This window comes from Marmota monax, unplaced genomic scaffold (assembly GCF_021218885.2).
Source record: "Marmota monax isolate L192 unplaced genomic scaffold, Marmota_monax_Labrador192_F-V1.1 WCK01_AAM20220418_F8-fsc00111, whole genome shotgun sequence".
Classification (NCBI taxonomy): domain Eukaryota; kingdom Metazoa; phylum Chordata; class Mammalia; order Rodentia; family Sciuridae; genus Marmota; species Marmota monax.
In genome coordinates this window covers 3,984,563-4,006,046 of record NW_026695067.1, presented here as the reverse complement: position 1 = coordinate 4,006,046, position 21,484 = coordinate 3,984,563, and the positions used below count along the sequence as shown (strand labels likewise).

General features: G+C 41.5%; 1 protein-coding gene across 1 annotated transcript; it reads right to left on the bottom strand.

Annotated features, from left to right (window-relative positions):
* Positions 1–18,792: 18,792 nt before the first annotated feature.
* On the bottom strand, positions 18,793–19,985 carry LOC124081705 (non-histone chromosomal protein HMG-17). The gene has a single exon (XM_046427998.2). It carries the CDS (start codon positions 19,891–19,893, stop codon positions 19,621–19,623), a length of 273 nt encoding a protein of 90 aa, XP_046283954.1. The 5' UTR covers positions 19,894–19,985; the 3' UTR covers positions 18,793–19,620.
* Between the last annotated feature and the right edge of the window lie 1,499 nt (positions 19,986–21,484).

Here is a 21,484-nt window from a genome sequence, read left to right as displayed (position 1 = left end):
TTCTTTCTCTTTCTCTCTCTTTCTTATATGTTGGGGATCAAACTTGGGGCCTCGCACAGGCCAGGCAAATGTTTTACCCTTAGCTACATTCCCAGTCCTAGAATTGTGATTGAATGTCACCAGCTCCCATCATTTCTACCGTAGGGTGAAATCATGGGAGAGGTCAGAACTTCTTCCTATAAAGCAGTTGTCCCATTATATCCACAAATTTTCACAGTAGGGTTGTGGGCCTTTCACATTCTGCTCTAAAGTGCAGGTGAGCTACACAGTTCCAGTGTTTTCAAAAAAGGAGCTAAAAAATTCATGTTTAAAAAAATTATTTTTTTTTAGTTGTAGATGGACACAATACCTTTATTTGTTTGTTTTTATGTGGTGCCGGGGATCAAACCCATTGCCTCACACTTGCTAGACAAGTGCTCTACCACTGTAAGCCACAACCCCGGCCCCCCAAAATCTATGTGATATTTTTATGTGATAGTTTGGAGTTTTTAGTTTGTCTTGTTTTGTTTTCAGGACTTGGGATTGAACCCAGGGGCGCTTAACTATTGCACCAAAGCCCAAGTCCTTTTTATTTTTTATTTTGAGACAGGGTCTTGTGAAATTGCTTAGGGCCTCCCTAAATTGCTGAGGCTGGCCTTAAACTTGTGCCCTTCCTGTCATGCACCCCTGTGTCTGGCTTTATTTTAATATTCAAGGCAGGCTCTTGTTAAATTGTCCAGGCTGGATTTCAACTTGCAATTCTCTTATCTTAGCTTCCTGAGCCTAGGATTATAGGATTGCATCACTGTGCCCAGTTTAGCCACTAAATTTTAAAGTGTTTTGTTACCCAATAATAGATAAAGGGAACAGCTTACATTCAAAAACCTGAAACTAACAGGGTCAGAAGCTGTCTCTGTAGACAATCTATCATATCAACTAAGTCTGTCTTTATTTTTACTTATGTTTACTTATTTTGCCTATAATCCCAGAGACTGAGAAGGCAGAGGCACAAGGATCAAAGTTTAAGGCCAGGCTTGTCAACTTCATGTGTGGGAGACCAACCTTGCATGTGACTTGAATCACACTCTCTGGCTGGGTGCTGAGGCGCTCAGTCACAGAAATGTAGTAGAGCTTTCCCCATCCTTCTTGGGTTCGAGGATCTGTGTCTCGTACATGGGTGTGTCTTGCTACAGCCCCATGGGTGGAGCTACGCTCACCTGTTCCTTTGTAATACAACCCCTTGCCCTGTTTAGGATAGAATCTTCCATGGAAGTGCCTTGTGTGTGTCCCCTTCTCTTAAGGTGCCCTTGGGTGTGGCCTACCCAGATGTCAATCAACCTGCTGACAGTGGACATCATGAAGATAGACTCAGTCCCCTGAAACCTGACCCCTTGCCTCATTTGAATAGCTTCTCCTCAATAAAAGGGGTCTGCGTGTGCTCTTGCTCTCTCTCTTCCTGTGGACCCTTAAGGTCAGAGGAGCCCTCATAGCGACCCCAAAGAAAAAGGTATTTGTGTCTCTTGTGTGGTTATTTTGCGCAACCCAATTAGCCCAGTTTACCTGGAGTAACCTCTGAGCTTTTTAGTTGCGAGAACAGAAACCCAGCATTCATGAGACCCTGCCTCAAAATAAAAAAAAAAGAATTAGAGATGTAGCTCAGTGGTAGAGTGCCCCTGAATTTGATCCCCAATATTGAAAAATAATAAATAACATTTAGCGGCTAAAAATAACAATGATTGCGCTGAGGTGTTGCTCAGTGGTAGAGCATGTACTTAGCATACAAGAGGCCTTGGGTTCAATTCTGAGCACCAAAGGGGGAAAAAAAAAGGGAAAAGGAAAAATACCAGTGATTTATTAATTCTAATGATTGTGATTTGCTGCAATTCTGCTCCACCAAGTGTTGGCTTTATTCAGCTGGGGGCTTGCCTGGGACTGGAGCATTCAAGGTGGCTTCCATCCTGCATTTAGGGCTGGGGCCTCAGCCTGGAATGCCTGGGGGTGCTAGCTCAGCCTCTTTCTGTATGGTCTTTAGCCTAAACTTCTTTCTTGAGAAGCTTAATCCCAAAAGGCTGCAGCTCCTCATAAGACCTAGACCTAGAAGTCACATATTATCACTTCCTCTGCATTCTTTTGGGCAAAGATGCACAGATTCAAGGTACAGGGAAATGAACTCCATCTCTTGGTGGGAGGCCTGAGGTACATGTACAAGAATGAAAGGAATTGTCAGCAGCTGTCTCTGTAGACAATCTATCATATCAACTAAGTTTGTCTTTATTTTTACTTATTTATTTATTTACTTATTTATCTTTTGCAGTACATGGGACTGAACTCAGGGTTTTGCACATACTATGTAGCATTCAAGCTATATCCCCAACCCCTAATTCTTTTTTTGTTTTTTTTTTTTTTGGTAATGGGGCTTGAACCTAAGGATGCTTTATCTCTAACCTTTTTTATCTTATTTTTAAAATTTTGAGACAGGGTCTCACTAAGTTGCTTAGGGCCTTGCTAAGTTGCTAAGGCTGGCCTTGAAATTGGATTCCTCCTTTCTCAGCCACCTGGGTTGCTGAGATTACAGGTATGTATCAAATGCCTGGTTCCCCAGCCCTTTTTATTTTTTATTTTTATTATTCATTTATTTATTTATTTATTTATTGGTACCAGAAATTGACCTCAGGGGTGCTTAACCACTGAACCACATCCCCAGCCCATTTTAGTTTTTTATTTTAAGATGGGGTCCCACTAAATTGCTGACGCTGTCCTCAAAACTTTTTTAAAGATTTTTCTTCTTCTTTTTTTTAATATTTATTTTTTATTTATAGGTGGATACAAGATCTTTATTTTATTTTTATGTGGTGCTGAGGATCAAACCCAGTGCCTCACGCATGGTAGGTGAGCGTTCTACCACTGAGCCACAACCCCAGCCCTGCCATAACCCCAGCCCCTTCTTTTTTAATTATTTTTATTTTTTTAATTTTTTTTAAAGTTGTTGATGGACCTTTATTTTATTTGTTTATTTATTTATTTGGTGCCAGGAATTGAACCCAGGGCCTTGTGCATGCGAGGCAAGCACTCTACCAACTGAGCTACATCCCCAGTCCCTGGATCTTTATTTTATACATTTATTTATATGCAGTGCTGAGACTTGAACCCAGTGACTCACACATGCAAGGCAAGTGCTCTACCACTGAGCCACAACCACAACCCCTAGCCTCAAATTTGTAATCCTCAACCGGGCACAATGGCACAATTTATAATCCCAGTGGCTCAGGAGGCTGAGGCAAGAGGATCATGAGTTCAAAGCCAGCCTTAGCAATTTAGCGAAGCCCTAAGAAACTCAGTGAGACCTTGTCTCTAAATCAAATATAAAAAAGAGATGGGGGGCTGGGGATGTGGCTCAAGCGGTAGCGCGCTCGCCTGGTATGCGAGCAGCCCGGGTTCAATCCTCAGCACCACATACAAACAAAGATGTTGTGTCTGTTGAAAACTAAAAAATAAATATTAAAATTTCTCTCTCTCTCTCTCTCTCTCTCTCTCTCTCTCTCTTTCTTAAAAAAAAAAAAAGATGGGGGATGTGTCTCAGTTATTAAGCACTCTGGGTTTAATTCCTGGTACAAAAGAATCTTGCAATCCTCCTGTCTCAGCCTCCCAAGTAGCTGGGAGGTACCACTATAAGTGTGTGCCACCTTGCCTCACCCAGAAAATGTAAACTATTTTAAAATTTAAAGTTAACATGTGTTGTTATTTTAAACCAATGAATACATAGTTCAAAAAATTCTGTTTTCATTTATAATAGAGAAAATATAGGTTGATATAACAAATATTTGAAAAGTTTTGTGGGGTTATCATTAATTTTTAAGAATGCAAAGTGAGTAATCCCAGTGACTCGGGACGCTGAGGCAGGAGGATTGCATGTTCAAACCCAGCCTCAGCAATTTAGCAAGGCCCTAAGCAACTCAAAGGCCCTGTCTATAAATAGAATGCAAAAAAAGGGCTAGGGATGTGGCTTGGTAGTTAAGCACCCCTGGGTTCAATCCCTGGTGTTAGGTGCAGCACAGGCTGAACTAAGTTGTCTGCAGGGCAGGCTGAACAAATGTTAGCTGCAGGATAACCCATGCACTCAAACCACTCAAACCCCCCTCTGTCTGGTTCTTTATCACCTGTTTGCGCCAAGTCTGAACACTCAACCCCACTCAAGGCTGAACACTTGACCCCCACCTGTCTGGTGCAACAGAAACCCACTTCTAGCCCCTGCCCCGTCTGCCTGAAGGCAGAAGATGATACAACTGCTGGGTGATCCAATCATTGTATGCCAACAAGGCAGCTTGCAGACCCAGAGACCCCATTAGATTTTGGCTATGTGGTGCTGAGGATCGAACCCGGGCAGCACGCATGCCAGGCGAGCGCTACCGCTTGAGCCACATCCCCAGCCCTGTCTCCCTCTCTTGCTTTCACTCTCCCTTGCTCTCTCTCTCTCTCTCTCTTTCTCCTCTTTTGCACTGCTGCAATAAAGATCTCTTGGTCGCTCGCAGTGTTGTGGTCACTTTCCTTTCACTTGGTACTAAAAGATAAAAGAAAAGAAAAAAAAAAGAATGTAAAGTGATTTTGAGACCAAAATGATTTTGAGGGTAGAAAGTAAAGAGGGTAAATTGTTCTCCAATGCTACTTTTTGGAGCTGATCATCAGCCATTCTAGAGAGACAAGGGTTGGGAGGGGGCTGAGGAGCCTGGACCCAGGGAAGAGTTGACATGTGCAAAGGAGTGCAACAATATTGTGTCCCATGTAGCCATGGATGTATAAGGCCCATGCAACAAACTCTGAGTTCAGGGATGACCAAAACTGTTCTAGGGGTTGTCATTGACTTTTTTTGGTTTTTCAGTACTGGGGATTGAACCCAGAGTGCTTTACACCTGAGCTATATCCCCAGCCCTTTTTATTTTTTATTTGGAGACAGGATCTTGCTAAGTTTCTGAGGCTGGTTTTTAAATTTTTTATATTCTAATTTGTCATATATTACAGCAGAATGCATCACAATTCTTATTACACATATTTTTCATATCTCTGGTTGTACATAAAGTATATTCACACCATTCATGTCTTTGTACATGTACTTAGGGTAATGATATCCATCTCATTCCACCATCTTTGTTACCCCCATACCCTTTCACTTCCTTTCCCACCCCTTTGCCGTATCTAGAGTTTGTCTAATCCTCCCATGGTCCCCCTCCCAACACCACTATGAATCACCTCCTTATATCAGAGAAAACATTCGGCATTTGGATTTTCACTTAGCAGTATATTCTCCAGCTCCATCCATTTACTTGCAAATGCCATGATTTTATTCTCTTTTATTGCTGAGTAATATTCCATTGTGTATATATACCACATTTTCTTTATCCATTCATCTACTGAAGGTTTCACAGTTTAGCTATTGTGAATTGTACTGCTATAAACATTGATGTGGCTGTGTCCCTATAGTATGCTGTATTTAAGTTCTTTGGGTATAGACCCAGGAGTGGGATAGCTGGGTCAAATGGTGGTTCCAGGCTGATTTTAAACTTGTGATACTCCTGCCTCAGCCTCTGAGTTGCTGGGATTACTGATGTGTACCACTACTCCTGGCTTCTTTTTATTGTTTTAATTGGTCTAAAAAGATTTAATTGCTGGGCATGGCTGTAATCCCAGCAGCTCGGGAGGCTGAAGCAAAAGGATTGAAAGTTCAAAGCCAGTCTCAGCAATCCAGGCCCTAAGCAATTTTGCAAGACCCTGTGTCAAAATTTAAAAAATAAATAAATAAAAAGGCAGGGATGTGGCTCATTGGTTAAGCAACCCTGGATTCAATCCCAGGTACCTAAAAAAAGATTTAATTTATTTGGAGGAATATGTATAACAATGTTTTTTTGGGGGTGGAGTGGGGGAGGGAAACCAGGGATTGAACCCAGGGTACTTAACCAATGAGCAACATCCCCATCCCTTTTTATATTTTATTTGGAGTCTCGCTAAATTACTTAGGGTCTCACTAAACTGCTGAGGCTGGCTTTGAACGCATGATCCTCCTTCCTCAGCCTTCAGAGTCGCTCGGATTACAGGTATGTGCCATCATTCCTGACTCAGTGTTTTCCTAGTAAGTTCCATAAAATAGCAAAATAATATAGCAACTTGGGCGCAGTGCTGTGGCGCAAGTCTGTAATCCCAGCAGCTTGGGAGGCTGAGACAGGAGGATCATGTGTTCAAAGCCAGCTTCAGCAAAAAGCAAGATGCTGAGCAACTCAATGAGACCTTGTCTCTAAATAACATACAAAATAGGTCCAGGGATATGGCTAAGTGGTCTAGTGCCTCTGAGTTCAATCCCCGGTACCACCCCCCCCCCAACAAAAACAAAAAGAAAAACAATAATATAGCAACTTGGTCTAGGGTTGTGGTTTAGTGGTAGAACACTTGCCTAGCATGTGTGAGGCACTGGGTTCAGTTCTTAGCACCACATATAAATAGATAAATAAATAAATAAATAAAATAAAGATATTATGTCCGCTAAAACTAAAAACATTTTTTTTAAAAAATGTATGGCTGACTTTTTTTTTCTAAAGAGAGAGAGAGAGAGAGAGAGAGAGAGAGAGAGAGAGAGAGAATTTTTTTAATATTTATTTTTTAGTTTTCGGCGGACACAACATCTTTGTTTGTATGTGGTGTTGAGGATCGAACCTGGGCCGCTCGCATGCCAGGCAAGCGCGCTACTGCTTGAGCCACATCCTCAACCCCCTAAAAACATTTTTTAAAAAGAATTTAGCATCAGATCCTTATTATTGAAAGCGAAGAACTTGTAAATTAGCTTCAGGGTCCAAAACTGAAAGTCTACCAGGGAATGTAGTATATTTAGAAAATGAGATAATGAATGGTCACAAAATTCCTAATGCATTAAAGGGGTACTGAATTATAGCAAACCAGTTCACAAGAGACTGATAGATAAACCAGATAAAAACTGTCAAAGGGTCTGGCAGTCACATCTTCTGAGTAGCCACATCCCTAGGAAGAGTCCAGAGGAGGCCAGACAATGACCAGAACTGGGATTGATGGGTCTTGAGCCAGAGTGAGCAAATTGTTTTCATGAGGTTACTTGCTGTGAGTGAATGGAATGTGTAATACTGGGGAGGAATTATCCCAATTGTTATACACAGAGAAGAGTGCAATGCTATCATTATTATTTATTCAAAATATTTATTGAGTATCTATTTTGCGACAAATTCTGTTGTAGGTGCTGGGGATATGGCCACTAATGCAAAAACAATTCCTGCTCAGTGGAGCTGATATTCTACCTAATGGAATGAAAATAACCCAGTTCCTGTTCTTCGCAATCTTCACTACACACTGCACCATTTGGTGAATTCAAGTCCCCATTGCTCCTGCAGACCACACACAAAAGGAAGCCCAAGTCACCTCCAATATGCTCATTTGGCAGCAGACCACTCTCTAGTGTGTTTGTGCTCACCAGGTGTGGCAGATATTGCTGGTACCCTCCTCAGGATCCATTCTTCCTTTCTTTCTTATTAATACTATCCTGATTTTATTGGCAGAGGCAATCCACTCAGTTAAAATGCATTTTCCAGCTTTTTTTTTTTTCCCAAATTGATGACAGTTCAGGCCGATGAGAGATAAATGGAAATTTCTGGGTAGAGATGGAAAGCTGATTAAGTGGGGTGTAGACTTAGCCTGCACGCCTATTTCCCTATGCCCTTCCTTTTTCCAGCTGCCCACAAAGCAACTATGAAGGCTGAAGTGGAGACATCATCTCAAAATGCCAAAGGAAAGATCAAGAGAATTGCAGAGACCTCTGCCTTGCAGGATAAAGTCACTGAGCCAACTCACTTATTCCTGGATTTCATATTATGTGAGGAAAAAAAGACCCATATTGTTCAAACCATTATTATTTGCATTTTCTACTCTATGTAACCAAGCTAAATCTATTCTTGATACACTGAGGATCAGCTGTCCTTGCTGCCTGTCGTAACCATGAAAATGGCTTCTCAAATCTGACTGCAGGGAGTGTAATTAACTAAGGCTGATTCTAAAATCCATCACTGCATTTGTGTTAAGGCCACATTTCCCATGGACTGTTCCCACTAATGGTGGAGTGCCATTGGAGTACTAAGGCAGAGTGGGAGATAGATGGAAAATGTCTGACTGTGGTTAGAGGATACCCTAATGGCCTTGCTGAACTTTCCTTAGAACTGCACTGCTTTCTAAGATGCTCCTATACAGCTCCCTTCCTTTTCTCCCTCCTTCAGGTGATATCAGATCTATACTGATCTCTAATATCTTTCCCAGCAACTTCCTATTTCTTCTAAGAGATGGTTCCCTAATAAATGTCTTGCATATTTATTCCCATTTGGGGATCCCATCTCTGAGGATCCAACTAACACCTTCCCAAATCTGTTTCACTTATTTGTGTGTGTGTGTGTGTGTTTGTGTTTATTTTTCTTTTGTGGTACTAGGGATTGAACCCAGGAGCACTCTATCACCTAGCTACATTCCCAGCCCTTTTTGTTTTTATTTTGAGATAGGGTCTCACTAAGTTGCAGAGACCAGCCTTGAACTTGTGATCCTCCTTCCTCAGCCTCCTGGGAAGCCTGAATTGCAAACATGTGCCACTGTGCCTGGCTGACTTGTTTTACTCATAATTATAATTATATAATGTAATTAAGCCATAACTAAACCACAGGAATGACTGCAAAAGGAGATTGGATTTTTTTCTGTGACAACTAAGTTGACTGCTTTAAAAAATTCTGAGAAAGATAGTTACTAAAAAAAAACAACAAAAAAAAAAAACCGAAGGGCTGGGGCTGTAGCTGAGTGGTAGAGCACATGCCTGCATGCGTGAGATCCTGGGTTCGATCCCCAGCACCACATAAAAATAAATAAATAAAGATATTGTGTCCATCTACAAAAAAAAAAAAAAAACCCTGAAAACAAAAACAAACAAATAAACAAAAACCACCGGTTCACAAAAAGACAAATATTGATTCTTCTTATATAAGGTACCTAAAAGAGTCAAATTCACAGACACAGAAAGTACAATGGTGGTCACTAGTGTCTGGGGGAGAAGTGGAAGTTGTTAATTGGTACAGAGTTTCAGGGGTTTTTGTTTGTTTTGTTTTTTATTTGTTTGTTTTGCAGGGTTTGGGATCAAATCCAGGGCCTTATGCATGCTAGGCAAGTGCTTTATTACAGAGCCAAATCCCCAGTCCCCAGAGTTTCAGCTTTGCAGAATGAAAAAGTTCTCTACAACAATGTGAATATACGTTATACTGAACTGTGCACTTAGAAATGGTTTTAAGATGGTAAATTTTGTTATTTTTTTTTACCACATTAAAAATAAAACTAAATGAAAAAAGAAGTTGTTGAGTTTGGCCTGGGGAGATGTAAAGGATTGGGAAAACCCTTTAGAAACCCAAAGTTTGCTCTCAGATTACTTTGCAAGTGTCTCAAAGCTGTTATCCACTTTATGGAGCATAGAAGTCTAAGCAAATTTTTTAAGTCTTCCTGTGTAGTACTGAGGATTAAATCCAGGCATGCTTTATCATTGAGCTACATCCTCAGCCTTTTTTATCTTTTATTTTGAGACAGGGTCTTGCTAAATTGCTTAGGGACTCACTAAGTTGCTGAGACTGGCCTTGAATTTGCAATCCTCCTGTCTCAGCCTCCCGAGCTGCTGGGATTACAGGTGTGTGCCAGTGCACCTAGTAATTATAGGTCTTCTTATACAAGAAAAGAAACCAACGGACCCATATTCAAAGAAAAATCCTGCTATGGCATGCACCTGTTATCCCATTTACTTGGGAGACTGAGGTAGGAGGATCATTTGGGCCCAAGAGTTCAAGTCCAGCCTGGGTATCATAGTGAGACCCTGTCTAAAAAAAAAAAAAAAAAAAGATTAGCAAATAGTACACATTTATATATTTTAAGTTTTGAAACATTGTATAAATACAGGTAATCCTTATTTTTGTTTTATTTTATATTTTGGTGCTGGGGACCAAGTCCAGGACAGAGCTCTACCACTAGATATTCCCCCAACCCAAACACACACACACACACACACACACACGTTTTTGTACTGGGGATTAAATTTACAGATGCTTTACTACTGTACCACTGAGCTACAAACCAAATCCTTTTTATTTTTTACTTTGAGACAAGATCTCACTAAGTTGCTGAGGCCAGCCTTAAACTCGGAATACTTCTGTTTCAGCCTCCTGAGTAGATGGGATTACAGGTATGTACCACCATGCCCAGCCCAAATACATATTTTTTAGAAATATTTTGAGCTCTACAGAAGTAGGCAGCAGTATAACAATACCAGAAAACAACAACAGGAAAGTAGTTGTTACTTTTCTAACTAACAAATCAACTTTAAAACACATATAACTTGGGCTGGGGATGTGGCTCAAGCGGTAGCGTACTCGCCTGGCATGTGTGAGGCCCGGGTTTGATCCTCAGCACCACATACAAAGATGTTGTGTCCACCGAAAACTAAAAAATAAATATTAAAATTCTCTCTCTCTCTCTCTCTCAAAAAAAAAAAAAAAAACATATAACTTAGGGCTGGGGTTGTGGCTCAGTGGTAGAATGATCTTCTAGCATGATTGAGGCACTGGGTTTGATCCTCAGCACCACATAAAAATAAAATAAACATATTGTGTCCACCTAAAACTAAACAATAAATGTTTTTTAAAATATATATATAATGGGCTGGGGATGTGGCTCAAGCGGTAGCGCGCTTGCCTGGCATGCGTGTGGCCCGGGTTCGATCCTCAGCACCACATACAAACAAAGATGTTGTGTCCACCGAGAACTAAAAAATAAAAAAAAAATTTAAAAAAAATACATATAAATTTTAAATGTCTTTTTTCCCCCCTGTAGTATTGGGGATTGAACCCAGAGGTGCTTTACCACTGAGATACATCCCTAGCCCCTTTTTAATTTTATTATTTGAGACAGGGTCTTTCTAGGTTGTACAGGCTGGCCTCCATTTTTCGATCCTACTGCTAAAGCCTCCTGAGTCCCTGGGATTATGGGCATGAGCCATAGTTCACTGATTCTTTATTTGGGGGGAGTACCAGGGATTGAACTCAGGGGCACTCAACCATTGAGCCACATCCCCAGCCCTATTTTGTATTTTATTTAGAGTCAGGGTCTCACTGAGTTGCTTAGTGCCTTGTCATTGCTGAGGCTGGCTTTGAATTTGAGATCCTCCTGTCTCAACCTCCTGAGCTGCTGAGATTACAGGAATGTGCTACCGTACCCAGCCACGGATTCTTTTTTTTTTTTCTTGGCCACCGATTCTTATACTTACATTTTTGTTTAATTGACCAACTTCTTGTCTCAACTTCATCAGATAAGAAGGATTCTACTGAAATTATAAAGTAAATATAAATTGCTTTATTGTGAAGTTACTACTATACATCCAGGATGAAAAGCTGAAGTGTTGATATAGCAGTTTTTTCCAAGGATCAGGAGGAGGCTGATAAACAAGGACAAGCAAGGGCTCAGGAAATGTTCTTCAAGGTCGACCGACATACTTGGAGATATTGAGAGGACTGGAAAAAGAAGGAGGCTGTAGTTCAGAATGAGGGTGGAAGATGTAATTCTGGGGTGAAACAGTATCTGGAAATGACAAGACCTATGATGAGGCCAGGGAAGCAGATGATGGCTGATGGAGAGACAAAGGTCTATTGGAGTTGAAGTGGAATCATACACCCAAGGTTGGGTTATCCAGAGAACTCAGAATCTATCTCTTAGATGGGCAGTGAGACTTGCTCTGGAGAGCAAACTTTGGGCCAGGGGCCAAAGCTTGGTTTGCTAGCGGTAGCACATGCTGGCTCTTGGGAATCAATTGTTAAATGTTCAATTTTATGAGCTGATTATTAAACATAGCTATTATTAAAAATTTAATTATATCAACTTACAATTAAACAAACTATATTAAAACAAATATTCAAAGTCTATGAAAACAAAGGGATATTGAAAACTTATCACTTTCTAATAACTTTCCTCATTTTAATTCTTTTTTTCTGTGTATATTGTACTGGAGATTGAACCCAGGGCTTTACACACGCTAGGCAAACACTCAACAACTGAGCTCTAATCCCAGCCCTACATTTTACCATTATTCATGCTCTTGAAGTTATTCATATTTCTTGCATCTGGATGGGGAGATACTATACAATGATGTATAGCACATCTCTGCCAAACTCTGCATTCAGTGACATCATGCTGTTAGCTAAAATCAGCTATGGTGGAAGTTCCTTCCTTCCTCCTGCCCACTCTCTTTCGGATGGGGTCTTTGACACCTGTAATCCCAGCATCTCGGGAGACTGAGGCAGGAGGATCACAAGTTTAAAGACAGCCTCAGCAATTTAGCAAGGCCCTAAGTAACTCAGTGAGACCCTATCTCTAAATAAAAAGCAAAAAAAGGGCTGGGGGTGTGGCTCAGTGGTTGAGTGCCCCTGGGTTCAACCCCTGGTAAAAAAGAAAAGATGGGGGCCTTGATAAATTGTCTAAGCTGGCTCAAATTCATAATACTTCTGTCTCAACCTGCTGAGAAGCTGGGATTACAGACACATACAAATGCATCTAGCTTTGTAGGGGAAGTATTTCTACTTGGGAAATTAGCAGAAACTACAAATTACAAGCTTGATTTATTGTTTTGTGAACTCATCACATGCAAATGTAAGTTGGCTATGGATCAAAGAATTCAGCAAAAAATAATGAAAGCATTCTGTGAGAATCAATTGACTATGTGGAATTTACAATAAAGATGAATATGCATTATGTGTAAATTGTGTGTTTAAAATCCTTTACATCAACAGAATTTATTTTTATTTTTTGGTACAGGGAATGGAATTCAGGGGTGCTCATCACTGTAGTAAATCCCCAGCCCTTTTTATTTTGTATTTTGAGACATGGTCTCACTAAGTTGCTTAGGGTCTCCCTAAGTTGCCCAAGCTGGCCTTGAACTCGTCATCCTTCTGCCTCAGCTTCCTGAGCTGCTGAAATTTTAGGCATGTGCCATTGAGCCTGGCTATTTCACAAAATTTATAATAAACACGCACACATATATTAATGATACAGTATACATTTTTTTCTTGAAGAACTGGTTGTTAAATAAATATTTGTCAACACACCATTCTGTCACAATCTCCTTTGCCTGAGATTGGCATTGGCGTGATGGTGAACGATACCAGTGTGAGCTCTCCTTCCTGTCCCTGAACTCAGTCTTGTGGGGAGTCCTAGGTAACAACACAGCACTGGGTGGCAGGGAGGGAAAGAGCTGAGATAGAGCAGAGGCCTCCAGGTAGGCCAGGGAGGAATCCAGAAGCGAGGCTTCTGTGGACCCTCACAGGACAAGTAGGAATCAGTCATCCAGGGAAAAACTGTCTTCAGAAACAATGAGTGACAGAGAGTGGGAAATCAAGAAACACAGGACATGGTATGCCTGAGGGTGGTGGCCATGGAATGTTCCTCTTGACCTCATGGTACCAGGGTAGTAGAGAGAGTGCAGCCTCTACCTGAGAGGGTCTTCTGGACCCTACTCCTAAGAAAATTAAGAATTTCTGGGCAGGTGATGGGGTTAGGAGTCAGGTGAGGGGAACAGAGGGTGTTCTTGGTGGAGGAACAGTATGGGTGAAAGCAAGGATGTGAATTCTATAGTGCCTGAGTTGGGGGCAATGTATGCAAAAGGTGAGGCTGGAGAAGTGGCCAGGACCAGGCTGAAGAAATGATCAGGAAGGCCAACAGCCAGATCAAGGAGAGTGTGTATATCTGCATGAGCAGTGAGGAGTCTCAGGACGGCCCTAAATAGGGTGAGGGGTGACATGTTTAGGATCTCTGTGGCTGCTTGGAGAACAGGTTGGATGAGTGTCAGGTGGGGAAAGACCTTTGAGAAGAGCTTTGCACTAAAGAAAGTTGAGAATGATCCAATCTGTTAATTAATATGGGAATGTAAAGAGAAGGATTTATTTTAATTTTAATTTTTTTTTGTACTGGGGATTGAACCCAGGAGCATTTTGCCACTGAGCCACATCCTCAGCTCTTTTTATTTATTTATTTTTTTAAATTTTGAGACAGGGTCTTGTAATATTGCTGTGGCTGGCCTTGAACTTGCAATCTTTCTGCCTCAGCCCTCCTAGTCACTGGGGAATAAGGATTGATTCCAAAGATATGGGGAACAGAGTTGACAGGACTTGACTTCTCAGAATCTGGTTTGGGTGGTTGAGGGTTGAGATAGTCTTTTTGAAGAGTACTTGTCAGCTATTTTGTATAATGTCCCTCAATTGGGGCTTGTCCGATTTTTTAAAATCATAATTAGATTGCACTTTTGCAATTTCTGGCAAGGATATCATAGAAGTAAGTGTACATCAGGAGGTACATGATGTAAATGTCTTATTATCAATGATAGATAATACCCGCCCCTACCCTGGGTACTGAGGATGGTACTGAGGATGGAACCCAGTGCCTTTGTGCATGCTAGGCAAGTACTCTACCACTGAACTACATCCCCAGTCCTTTTTATTTTATTTTGAGGCAGGGTCTCCCTAAATTGTGTCCTCCTTCCTCAGCCTCCGAGTAGTTGGTATTACAGGTGTCTGCCACTATGCCAGGTGACAGGGCCATTTTTGAAGGCAGGATCACAGAAGAGGTATGGATATAGGGAAAAGACCTGGGTTCCAGGTTGGGATAGGGCTGGAGTACGGGAGAGAATTCAGACTAGAGACAGAGCTTTGGCACCTCAGAGGTAGCTGCAGATTTGGCAGGGTGGAGGTGGCAAGGTTGCAAGGGCAGAAGGTGTCAGGATAAGAAGGAGGGACACAGTGGAGGCAAAAGCAAGATTAGCTCTTTTTTTTTTTTTTTTGGTACTGGGAATTGAACCCAGGGCTGTTTAGCCATGGACCCACTTCCCCAGCCCTATTTTGTATTTTATTTAGAGACAGGGTCTTGCTGAGTTGCTTAGGCCCTCGATTTTGGCTGAGGCTGGCTTTGAACTCACGATCCCCCTGACTCAGATTCTGGAGCCACTGGGATTACAGACTTGCACCACTGCATACGATTGAAAAGCCAATCTTACAGCTGGGTGTAGTGGCACACAAAAGGGAGGCCCTAAGCAATTCAGTGAGATCCTGTCTCTAAGTAAAATACAAAATAGGGCTGAGGATATGGGTCGGTGGTCGAATGCCCCTGAGTTAAAAAAAAAAGACTGGCTTTTCAATGCAACCAAGCAGTCAGGCAAGTGAAAACTGGAACAGTGTCCTGTGAATTTGGCATCCAGGGGCTTGGCCAATGCTCAAGGTTAGTGCTCACTAGGGCCAGGCCCAGGCCCAGGTCCAGGTTGGGACTTGTGGGGGACATTTTTCTTTCTCTGCAGTTTGTGGGAGTAGGTTTGAATGGGTACTGCTGGCTGCATGATTCCTGTTCTAAGTGAACGAGTGAGCAGTAGGCAATGTTCTGGATTCCATGTTTGCAGCTGCTGGCTAGACAGTAAGAAATGTGATGAAGCCGGGTTTTATGTAGACCAGAGGGCTGCCCTGCACCCAGCACTTCTAACTAGGCAGAGCAGCCCAGCTGGTGGAGAATCAGCGCTGCAATTGTTGGACACTTCAGACATGGGTGCCCCCAAGTGGTCCGCTGGAGGCACTGCTAGTAAAAAAGAAATAGGAGCCGCCAATGGATGGCAAGATAAAGAAGGTGGGAATGGTACTTGTTCTCTAGACTGGAGCTGCTCTAGAAAGCACTTCACCTCCTTTTATGATAACAAAACTTTATTGAGTTATAATTTACATACAATAAAATGCACATATCTTAATTTTTCAGTTTTATGAGTTTGATAATTTTTATATACCTTGTAACTACCATCTACAACAAGATCTAGAATATTTGTATGACCCCAGAAATTTTTTTCTATACCTTTCCAGTCAATCTATCTCCCTCCTCAATGAGCAACTACTATTCTAACTTCTATCATATTAGATTTCCTGTTCCCAAACTTCATATAAGAGGTGTAAAACAGTAATTTTTTTGTTGTTGTTTTGAGATGGGGTGTTGCTATGTTGCTCAGGCTGTCCTGGAACTCCTAGGCTCAAACAATTCTTCTGCCTCAGCTTCCTGAGTAGCTAGGATGACAAATATGTATCACAGCTTCAGCTTTATTTATTTTTGGTCTGGCTTATTTTGCTCAACATGTTTTTGTAATTCATCCATGTTGTTGTATATATCAGTTTTTTAACTGTTGAGTCATATTCCATTGTATGAATATATGAAAATTTGTAAATTCATTCTCTTATTGCTCTTCTTTTCCAGTTTTCAGCTACTATTTGTAAGGTTGCAGGCCAGGGCTGTAGCTCAGTGGTAAAGCACTAGCCTGACAGGTAGGAAGCCTAAGTTTGATCCCTGAACTAGAAAAAAAAATATTAATAAAGTTGCAATAAATATTATTGGTATTTTTTATGACTATGTTTTAATTTCTCTTGAGTATATCTATAGCAGAATTGCTGGGTTAAATGGTAACTTACGGGGCTGGGGTGGTGGCTCAACTGTAGAGCACTCGCCTAGCACATGCAGGCCCCAGGTTCGATCCTCAGCACCACATAAAAATAAATAAAATAAAGGTATTGAGTCCAACCAACTAACTAAAAACTAAATATTAAAAAAAGTAACTTATGTTTACATTATTGAGAGAGCCAGGAGTTTAACAGTGGTAAAGCATGTGCTTAGCATGTACCAGGCCCTGGGTTTAATCCCCAGCACAGCATACAGAATATACATATATACATATAGTGCATATATACTATACATTCAATCCTCAATACAATTTGGGGTGGGCCACAGAGATGTATGCCTATAATCCCAGCAACTTGGGATGCTGAGGCTAAGGATTGCAAGTTCAAGGACAGCCTGGGAAATTTAGTGAGATCCTGTTTCAAAATAAAAACAAAGTGAGGCATGGTGGTGCACGCCTGTGATCCCAGCAGTCTGGGAGGCTGAGGCAGGAAGATTAGGAGTTCAAAGCCAGCCTCAGCAACTTAGCAAGGTGCTAATCAACTCAGTGAGACCCTGTTTTTAAATAAAATACTTAAAAGGCCTAGTGGCTCAGGAGGCTGAGGCAGGAGGATCGCAGGTTTGAAGCCAGTTTCAGCAATTTTTTGAGGTTGTAAGCAATCTAGTGATACCCTGTCTCAAAATGAAAAATTAAAAGGGCTACGGATGTGGCTCAGTGGCTAAGTGCCCCTGGGTTCAATCTCCAGTACAAAATAAATAACTAATAAAAATAAAATGGCTGGGAGTGTAGCTCAGTGGCAGAGTGTCCCTGGGTTCAGTACAGGGAAGAGGAAAAAAAAAAAAGCTGAGGAACTGCCAAACTGTTTTCCAAAGTGGCTGCACCATTTTACATTCCCACCAGCAGTGTATGAATTCTGATTGCCCCATTTCCTCACCAGTAGTTATCTGTCTTTTTGATTATAGTCATTCTAGTGAATGTGAAGTTGAATCTCATTGTGGTTTTGTTTTGCATTTCTGTGACGACTAATTGTGTATTCATGTGCTTCTTCACCATTTGTATATTTTTTTTGGAGACATTTCTATTCAGATTATTTGCCCATTTTAAAGTGGATTTTTGCCAGGTGGGTGTGGTGGTACTTTCCTTTAATCCCAGGTGACTTGTGAGGCTGAGACAGGAGCGTCAGAAGTTCAAAGCCGGCCTCAGCAATTTAGTGAGACACTATCTCAAAATCAAAAGGGCTGGGAATGTAGTTTAATGGTAGCAGTAGTGGTTCAATTCTCAGTACCAAAAAAATAAAATAAACACAAAATAAATAAAGTGGATAGTTTACCTTTTATAATTGAGTTGTAAAAATGACTCATGTATTCTAGATTCAAGTCTGTTATTAGATATGATTTGCAAATACTTTCTTGAATTCTGTGAGTTGCCTTGGGGAGCTTCAGTCTGGTTGGGGAGAGAGGACAAATACTGGGAGTAAGCAGTGGGGAGCAGTGTGGAAAGGACACATATGTTCAGGGAGATCTAGGGTGGGTCTCTAAGACTCAGGGTTGCCCACCTGAGTAGTGAAGGAGCTGGATGAGATAATCTGACATTGCCATGGTTCTGCGGCTGAAATGTGTGCCACCGTATGCTGGGTTCTATGCAATCAGGCATGCATATTAAGAATCAGGAAATTGGCATTTCACAAGACTGGGTCGTAGAGGGGCTTGGGGAGAGCAGGCGGCTCTCTGTTAAGAAAAGAAATCCCATAATGTAAAATTCCACAGGACTAACAGCATGCTGGAAGCAGCATGATGTGACTCAGGAGCCAGACAGACTTGCGTTTAGATCTTGGCTGTAGTAGATACTACCATATACTGCCTTACCCAAACTCTAAGCCATTCCTGATGGTTTTACTGCAAGCCTCTGGAATTTGCTGATTGAGAGCATTCTCTGCTCAGGAGTGCTAGGAGCAGCCATCAATTAATAATGAAACCTCAGATGGGCATGGTGGCACATGCCTGTAATCCCAGTGACTCAGGAGTCCGAATCAGGAAGATAACAAGTTCAAGGCCAGCTTCAGCAACTTAGTGAGACCCTGTCTCAAAATTTAAAGAATACAATAAAATAAAAAAAGATTGGGAAAGTAGCTTAGTGGCGTAGTGCCCCTATATTCAATCCTCAGTACCAAAAAACAAAAACAAAAACAAAACAAACAAAAGCCCATCAGTCTCCTTGCTTCTTCAGCAGGATGCTTGCATTGTTTTCTTTTTTTTTTTTTTTTTTCCAAGCCAAACTGTATCCAGCTTTATTAAAGATACTTTTCATAAACAATCATGGTATTTCAGGCAGGACATGGGCAGACAATCGTTAACAGTATACAACAACTTTCAAACTCCTTTCTTGAATGGACTACCAAAATCAGAAAGCCACTATAAAACCCAATGAAGTCTTCATTTGATGCTCTGAATAGGGAAAGTTTAGAGTGAGGGTTGACATTTCACATTTAGCATGTTGTTTAACAACTTTTCACAAGCCGACCCTGACTTTCAGGAAATGAAAGGAAAATGGCAAAAATTATTAATCTGAAGATCCACAATCTAGAAAAGGAACTGCTGCTCTTCTGAGGGACACTATTCTCAATGACGTCACTGGAAAGTCCAGATTGCCCCACACACTGGTAAAACCAATCGTTGGGAATCAGGTCCCAATAGGTCTGAGTTTAGGGGAATTAAGTCTATGCCGATGGCAGAGAGGGACAGGAGGACATACAGATGAGTTTGAGTTTTTCCATACCACAAGGCATTTGTGCCAAGGTGGCTATGTGTGCCAACATCAGGGAATCCCTTCCTCTTGGGAACAAAGAGGAAGTCTCTCAAAACTAGAAGGGAAAGGTGTCTTCCCCCATAGCAATCCAGCTTTAGAGACATTCTACTAGTGACATATGCTCCTTCCCCCGAAAAACAACAATGAAGTGTTCTGTGTGCTAACAACATAGCTTAAAAAAAAAAAAAAAAAAAAGTAAAACAAAATTCTGCATTTTTATAAAACTTGATAAAAAATAGTATTTCAAACTGTACAGTCACCAGAAGTACACAGTTATCAAAAACGCACACACTTCACTTGGCATCTCCAGCACCTTCAGCTTTCTGTGCCTGGTCTGTTTTGGCATCTCCATTTTCTGCAGGGTTATTCCCATCCTTGCCAGTGTCAGCTTTTCCCTTTTTCCCTTTGGGTACCTTCTCTCCCTTCTTTGCAGGGGCCTTTTTAGGCTTGGGCTCTGGCTTTGGAGGAGCAGGTTTGGCAGACAACCTTGCAGATCTTCTCTGTGGTTCGTCTTTCACCTTGGCTTTATCTCCTTTAGCATCCCCTTCAGCCTTTCTCTTGGGCATGGTGGCGACGGCAGCGGGACGCAGGCGCTGGACGCGGGGATGCAGCGGCGCGCGGCTTTGGTCGGTCCGGGGGTCGTTCTCGCCTCTTCACACTGCTCCGCTTGCATTGTTTTCTGCATTGTCCCAAAGTTTCTCTGAAAGACCAGGCCACAGTTTCTTTCTTTCTTTGTTTCACTCTTCCTATTCCCCTACTAGTGCTTCCTGGGATCATCTCTCAAATAGAGATCATCTCTCAAATAGGAGGATTGCAGTTTTGAAGCCAGCTTCAGCAATTTTTTGAGGTTGTAAGCAACCTAGTGATACCCTGTCTCAAAATGAGAAATCAAAAGGGCTAGGGATGTGGCTCAGTGGCTAAATGCTCTGGGTTCAATCTGCAGTACAAAATAAATAAATAATAAAAATAAAATGGCTGGGGGTGTAGCTATTTGTACTTACATCCTTATCACAGTGTTTGCCTTGGGGAAATACAGCCTAAAGGTATCAGATCTTCCATTTCTTGGATACATCCACTTTATTTCCCTGGAAAGATCATTGTACCTATCTGATCTCATCTACAAATGGAGATAATAGCAGTTACTTCATACAAAAGTCATGAGGTTAAACTTCTCACATCAATGTAGCAAAGGTTCAGTAAATGCTGGTCTTCTCCCAGAAACCCTTGGATGGACATGCCTCATTTAGCCATGGTTGGGCAGGAAAAGACGAACAGGCTAGAATTACTACTGTGGATGACTGATTATTTTCCCAGTTACTTGCCCCTCCTTGCAATGGGATTAAACATTGCCACCATTTGTATTATGACTTTCCTTGACAACCCATGGCAGGAGGAGGGGAACTTTTCTCCCTGTCTCCAAGCACTAATCTTAGACTTAACCTTTTTTTTTCTTCTATTTTTGGTGGAACTGGAGATTGAACAGAGGGTCTTGCACATGGTAGGCACATGCTTTACCATTTTACTTTGAGACAGGGTTTTGCTAAATTGCCAAGGCAGGACTTGAACTTGTAATTCTTCTTCTTCAGCTCCCTGAGTAGCTGGAACTATAAGCATGTATCACTATGCCTGGCTTAATTTGGGCTTTAATCTTTTGACATGCTTTGACTAACAGATGTGATAGTCTCTATATCTGAGCCAATTTGAGTTCAGGCTCTCTCACTCCTGCCTTCTACCATGAAAAAGACATGTATCCAGTGCCTGGCATCCATTAAACATCTATTATGTCCCAGGCACCATTCCATGTGTTACACATGTCTAGTGCCTTTATTCATTTTCTTCTCATAGGAATCCTAAAGACAAAAAGGGCTCCTTATTTTACATATGTGGAAAGCTAAGGTTCAGTGAGAATGAGCACCTGGCTCCAATTTATGCTGCAGGCAGTCTGCCTTCTTGTCCCATGTTCATAACCACTGCACTATACTGCTTCTCATAGTAGATGTTCAGCAAATGCCTGTTGAATAAAAGCTTGTTTAAATAACTGTCACTACTAACAGCATTGTTCCCTTCCGTTAACATAAATGTAGAGGGTACAATCCCCTGGGACAAAGACATGCTTCTGACTTCAGACCTGGCTATTCTTCCTATCTCATCATTGTT